This window comes from Micropterus dolomieu, linkage group LG01, assembly GCF_021292245.1.
Source record: "Micropterus dolomieu isolate WLL.071019.BEF.003 ecotype Adirondacks linkage group LG01, ASM2129224v1, whole genome shotgun sequence".
NCBI lineage: Eukaryota > Metazoa > Chordata > Actinopteri > Centrarchiformes > Centrarchidae > Micropterus > Micropterus dolomieu.
The window spans coordinates 1225082-1231648 of record NC_060150.1 but is presented as its reverse complement, the minus strand read 5'-3'; the positions used below and the strand labels follow the sequence as shown (position 1 = coordinate 1231648).

At 40.5% G+C, this 6567-nt stretch overlaps 1 protein-coding gene across 1 annotated transcript in view; it reads left to right on the top strand.

Moving 5' to 3' along the window:
- The window catches only part of LOC123970781 (NACHT, LRR and PYD domains-containing protein 3-like), a 14011-nt gene extending 7609 nt beyond the window's left edge, over positions 1 to 6402 (top strand). The window contains exons 8-12 of the mRNA XM_046049091.1: positions 8 to 807; positions 898 to 1071; positions 2000 to 2167; positions 2268 to 2314; positions 4961 to 6402. Coding sequence (XP_045905047.1) covers positions 8 to 807; positions 898 to 1071; positions 2000 to 2167; positions 2268 to 2314; positions 4961 to 5493 — 1722 coding nt within the window. The 3' untranslated portion in view covers positions 5494 to 6402. The remainder of the gene's footprint in view (positions 1 to 7; positions 808 to 897; positions 1072 to 1999; positions 2168 to 2267; positions 2315 to 4960) is intronic.
- The last annotated feature ends 165 nt before the right edge of the window (positions 6403 to 6567 follow it).

Here is a 6567-nt window from a genome sequence, read left to right as displayed (position 1 = left end):
GGTTCAGTCCAAACTGAAGAACATCAAGTATGATGGAGGAGCTGAGACAGATCCACACTGGACTCCAGAGAGCAGGAAGATGATTGAGTCTCTGGGAAAACTGGCTTTTGAGCAGCTGCAGAAAGGCAACCTGATCTTCTATGAATCAGACCTGACAGAGTGTGGCATCGATATCAGAGCAGCCTCAGTGTACTCAGGAGTGTTCACACAGATCTTTAAAGAGGAGAGAGGGCTGTACCAGGACAAGGTGTTCTGCTTCGTCCATCTGAGCGTTCAGGAGTTTCTGGCTGCTCTTCATGTCCATCTGACCTTCATCAACTCTGGTGTCAACCTGCTGGCAGAAGAACAAACACAGTTCTACCAGAGTGCTGTGGACCAGGCCTTACAGAGTCCAAATGGACACCTGGACTTGTTCCTTCGCTTCCTCCTGGGATTTTCACTGCAGACCAATCAGACTTTCCTACGAGGCCTGCTGACACAGACAGGAAGTAGCTCACAGACTAATGAGGAAACAGTCCAGTACATAAAGAAGAAGATTGAAGAGAACCCTTGTCCAGAAAGAAGCATCAATTTGTTCCACTGTTTGAATGAGCTGAAAGACCATTCTCTAGTGGAGGAGATCCAACAGTACTTAAGATCTGGTAGCCTCGCCACAGATCAACTCTCTCCGGCTCAGTGGTCAGCTCTGGTCTTCATCTTACTGTCTTCAGAAAAAGATCTGGACGTGTTTGACCTGAAGAAATATTCTGCTTCAGAGGAGGCTCTTCTGAGGCTGCTGCCAGTGGTCAAAGCCTCCAAGAAAGCTCTGTAAGTTTTGTTCATTTCAGATCGTGTTAAATGTGCTGTTAATGATTCAAATGTAAAAAAAATCTCTTCTGCTCATTATTCCCTCTCCAGACTGAGTGGCTGTAACCTCTCAGAGAGAAGCTGTGAAGCTCTGTCCTCAGTTCTCAGCTCCCAGTCCTCTAGTCTGAGAGAGCTGGACCTGAGTAACAACAACCTGCAGGATTCAGGAGTGAAGCTGCTGTCCGCTGGACTTGAGAGTCCACACTGTACACTGGAAACTCTCAGGTCAGATCAGTTCTCTGTCTTCCCTGTATTGTTTTGAATTGGTTTTATTTATCTCAAGAGGTCACAGTCACACAATTTAACTGCTGCAGAGATCTGGCATAAACTAGGGCCGGTACTTTTTCTGTAGTTTTAGTCCTGTTAGCCGACTCATACACTGACTGAACATAACTTAGAATTAAAGGCTTTGGTGATATACTTATTTATAAATGTATTGGGAACACAAACCTCATGACATAATTGAGATCAGTTAATCAGGGCTCGTCAATAAAACTCTATATATAAAAAATGTTCATGGAATTTGTTTTTATTTTTTGTTATGATTTTGAAACCACTTGCTGAAAAATTTGACTTGCTTAGCTGTAATACCAATAGGTAAATCAATTTACTGATGATATGCTTACATTAGATTAGGATTAGATTGATACCGCTTAAATACCTTTTACATTAAGGAAAACAATCCATCCAGCCCATATATATCCACCAATCACGGGGGGTCATGGTATTTTGTTATTTTACAACACAGGGTAAAACGAATAAAAATAAATATTTACATACCTATATACATCTACATGTATGCACCCAGAATTTAGTAATTCTGTAGGGCATTTTTTGAATCCGATCTATCGAATTTGACTACATTTGACTACCAAGGGTGATCCTGGATGTTGTGTTGGAGCCAAATCTCTGGATAATGTACCCCATACTGAGTAGCAACCTCCACATGATTTAATGTTGGACATGGTCTTAAGTCTTCTCTAAATCTACAAAACACAAAACAAGTAGAATTGATACAACGCCAATGCCTTTCCCACTTCCTTAAAAATTAGTGACTTGTGTAACTGGAATACCAATAGGTAAAATAATATGCAGATGATGTGCTTTTTAAATTAGACTTAAACTTATACCTTCAATTATTTTGTGTTTGCAGGCTGTCAGGCTGTCTGATCACAGAGGAAGGTTGTGCTTTTCTGGCATCAGCTCTGAGCTCCAACCCCTCCCGTTTGAGAGAGCTGGACCTGACCTACAATCATTCAGGAGTCTCAGGAGGGAAACTGCTGTGTGCTGAACTTACACACTGCAGACTGGAAAATCTCAGGTATGAAGAGACACTATCAATAACTGTATAGACAATTACTGAGCATGACAACTTGGTTTTCCGACTTCCAATAACACCCACCCCTGTCTCTCTCTTTCAGCGTGGAGCCTGATGGGGTCCAGTGGTTGAAACCAGGATTGAGGAAGTGTAAGTGTGTTTTGGTTTGATTAAGGAAAACAAAACCTATAAAGTTGGATTTTCAAAAGCAGATAGCATTTAACACATTTTGTATGGGTCCAAATGTGAGAGGGGCAAGGCAGCATGGATCCCAGTACAAGCGATAGCCATACTGCTGCCTTTACTATTAACATTATGTAAGTGAAATTAATCAGGGTGGTAAAGTCGACCAAACTGCTTAAGACGCAAAAAATGACACATGTCAACCAGCAGGTGCCGCTGTAATTAAGGTAAATGTGTTTTAACTTAATTATGCTCATAACTCCCATGTAGTATGTCGCACAATCAAAAACCTTAGATTCATGCATTCTAAGAATTGAGCTATATATATAGGCTATGCCCATTTTTGTCTGTTATTATTTTTCTGCAAAATGTTTGAAACCCACTTTTTTGAACTCTTCCTTGGTGGTGATGTATTTAGAAAATTGTAGTAGAACAAACACTGCATACAGTTTGCTGCTGATTCCCCCTTTAATACCAGACACACATTGGGGCCTCAGGAAAGAGGACTATTAACACCATCCCTGCCAGGTTCTGCAAAAGATTCTTCCCCTGAGCTGTCAGACTTTTAAATACACCCACCACACACACTCACCTGGACTTATCCCCATACTCTGCTGCTTCCCCACTACACACAGACTTGTTTATTGATCTTGCACTACTGTACGTATCTCAAACTACGCAAACGTTGTCCATTCAATATAAATGTTTACATACTTTTATTACTCCAGCAACTGTCCAGCTTTTGAGACGGTGGCATAACGTTCTTCCAATTAAGGAGTATCAGACGTCTAGCAAATAACATAGAAAATGCTATAGCCTATAGAAAATGTAATCCCCCTTGGACTACACCAAACAATGCAATCACCGCCAAACCTGACTAAGGAATGTTAAACTCCTTTTCCTGTTCAAACTAAATAAAGTGCCCTTCCATAAAATGGTCCGTCACACACTTGATCCCTCTCATATGCTATAGCTGAAAAGATGGTTCTATGAGAGAAGTAGCAAAGTAGACGTTTGCCAGAGTTGTGAAAGTAACAAAAAGTTGTTTGCGTTTAAAATGGGTTCTAAACTGATCAATCAGGGATGTTCGTGCAGTAGCGTTTATTTTGGGGTAGTGGGGCACAGATTAGAGTGAAGGCACACCGGGTTACATGACTGCTGTACTGTGATACACCAACCTGGACATTCATCATCCAATAAATCAGAAATCCAAAGTAATATAGTAGTAGAAAGTAAAGTAGTATAATAAAATAATAATACAAACTATTGGGTAGGGACAGACAAACCTCCTCCTTTGTCTTTCCAAATATTCCTTCCTTATTCCATGTACATTTTTATTCCAAATAAAGGTAGTTGTGCATTTATTGTGAATTTATTTAACTCCTTAAAACAAGATTAAAGAATAAAGACGGGGATTGCTTGGAATAAAAATTTAAATCTAAGCGTTATAGTATTGTTTCTTTTTTTTTTACAGAATTGATCCTTCCAGTGAGGGTCAACCATCTCTCCATATCCTGCTTGGTGTTATTGCGTGCCGTTTAAAAATTAGTGTCGAACAGATCCCCCCCGTACTTGTCAGTGACACAAACACCCAAATAAGTAAAGCCATCCTTACTAACAGAAAAATGGAAGCTCTGGAAGGACATTTGGTGTGCTTTATCGTGTTTGGGGAATAGAACACTTGTGGTTAAATTCAACTTAAATCCTGACCCCCGCTCGAACAGATATAAGATCAAGAGCAACTGAAGTACATGGATCCAAAAGAAAGGAGAAGATAATTCGCATAGAACGATAATTTGTGTACATGTGTGTGCTTTATCGCAGTATTGTGATAAAAATTATTTTAATTATTAAAATAATTTTGATCATCGAAAGAATACATAAATTATAAAGACACTGTTTCCTTTGGGTTATGGTTAAAACAGGAAATCATATCTCCGATTAACACAAAACCTGAGCCACTACATGAAAACTTAAAATAGCTTTTAAATAGACAAGGGTGGCCTTAACTGGGACACACACAGCAGACAACAAAAATTCTACATGTCATAATCAAGATAAAAGCGTTTCATAAGGTGTCGCACATTCAAATGCCGTATATATATTCGCCTTGTGTTCCCTGAATTTGGCTGCAACTTGTAATATAGGCCACGGCACCTTTTTGATTTTCGCCAATAATTGTTTTCGCCAAATCGCAAAATGTCTGAAACCTACATTTTCAAACTGCTCCTAGGCGGTGTGTCCAATCGGTACTAAACTTTGCAACATATCTCCACATAGCCCAGTCCAGTTAACACGAAATTAGGCCCAATCCTTTTCCATGCCACCCTAGGGCCGTGTCCAAATTCAAGAAATGTGCTAAGATTATTTTTCCAAACTAGTCTTTTGAATTAAATGCTTTCCAAAATCTGCTGCTCTCAACCTGCGTCTTTTATCGTGCCAGTGGGACTGCAGGTCTGACTTGCATCCCCTGGGCCGCCAGGGCGCAGCTTGCCCCAGGGGCTTAGGCCATGTTGAGATCTGCTCGCAGGTCTGGTTAGTCAGTTTTCACTTGACTTTTGGGATGATTTTCACAATAACAATCCAACCTTTCTATGTTGTTCTCTCCATCAGATTTCTGTGAACTCTCACTGGACCCAAACACAGCACACAAATTCCTCAAACTGTCTGAAAACAACAAAAAGGTGACCGATCTGAGAAAGGAGCACCCGTATCTTGACCACCCGGAGAGATTTGACTACTGGCCTCAGGTGCTGTGTGAAAGCGCTCTGACTGGTCGCTGTTACTGGGAGGTGGAGTGGGTAGGAAAGGTTTATATCGCAGTGAGTTACAGAGGAATAGGACGGAGTGGAGACCGCGATGGCTCCAAGTTTGGAGGGAATGATCAGTCCTGGTGTCTGAGCTGCACTGATGGAGGATACAACGCCTGGCACAATAACAGTGGGACACTCATCCCCTCCTCCTCGGTCTCTAACAGAGTAGCAGTGTATCTGGACTATGCTGCTGGCTCTCTGTCCTTCTACAGAGTCTCCTGTGACACTCTGATCCACCTCCACACCTTCAGCACCACATTCACTGAACCTCTTTATCCTGGCTTTGGCTATGGAGTGAAGTTTAACTCCTCAGCCTTTCTGTGCCAGCTGTAGAGCATTAGCATGGGCAGAATCAATACTGTGGTTCCAGACTGTTCAGCTGATGGAGGTCCGACCGGGTCTGTTCCAGTCTTGGTAAGCTTGTGACATGTAAAGAGTCTAATCTGAAGTCTTCAGGTCCAGTCGTTCTCGCTGGTCGTCTGCCTCCAGAGCTGTCTTACCTGCACAGAAATGATATCTTAAGTTTATTATTATTATTATTATTTAAAGGCTCAGTTAGTGTTCATGTTTGTTTAAAATAGCTCCAGGAGGGGCCTCCGAGGCCTGTAAACCGTGTCCTCTCTGGACGACCTGGAGAACAAATTGTGTAGTCAGAAATCTTCATCTTGCCATCAACGAAATGTGCAATAAATCCTAACAGTCGTTTTGAACATTAATGTACATTTTAATTTCGGAGGGTTTTGCTTGTACACATGTAAGTTGCATTTAGATCTCTTAAAACTTTTATCTGTAAAATAAGTTTATGTAATACCGACACTGCAAAAAAACAAATCTTGTTGTTCTCATGAATGTACACCAGAGGGGACGGCAGTCAGTAGCAGAGTAAATTATCATTATAAGATTACTGTTGTTATTTAATGTTTGGACAAGCGTTTGGTAACCTGTCTGCAGCAGGTCTGCAGTTTATGTATTTATGTGTTTTTTTTATTACTTACTATGTATTTATTGTGAACTCCTTCAACACTTACTGTGTATTTATCATTTATCTTACTAAGTACTTTGCAAATGTTTTGTATTTATTTATTATTTATTACGTACTGTTTCATGTAGCTCCAGTGGTCATTTTATCTTTCTTATTTTCTTTGTGTTTGTTTTTGTTCTGTAAATATTAATGTTTCTGTAAAGCAGTGGCTGTCTGTGAAGAGCACCGTACAAATAAAGTTTACTCACTTAAACTTTCAACGTGCTTTAAATGAACTATGTTGAGCGACACTGGTGAAAACAAGCGTTTCAGAAAGCATCACCTTCTCCATCAGGACAGGTTTAGAAATGATATTCATATTATATGAATATTAGTGAAGTATTGGTCTGTGTTTTGTTGATTAGTCAGTAGCAGCAGAGACGGGT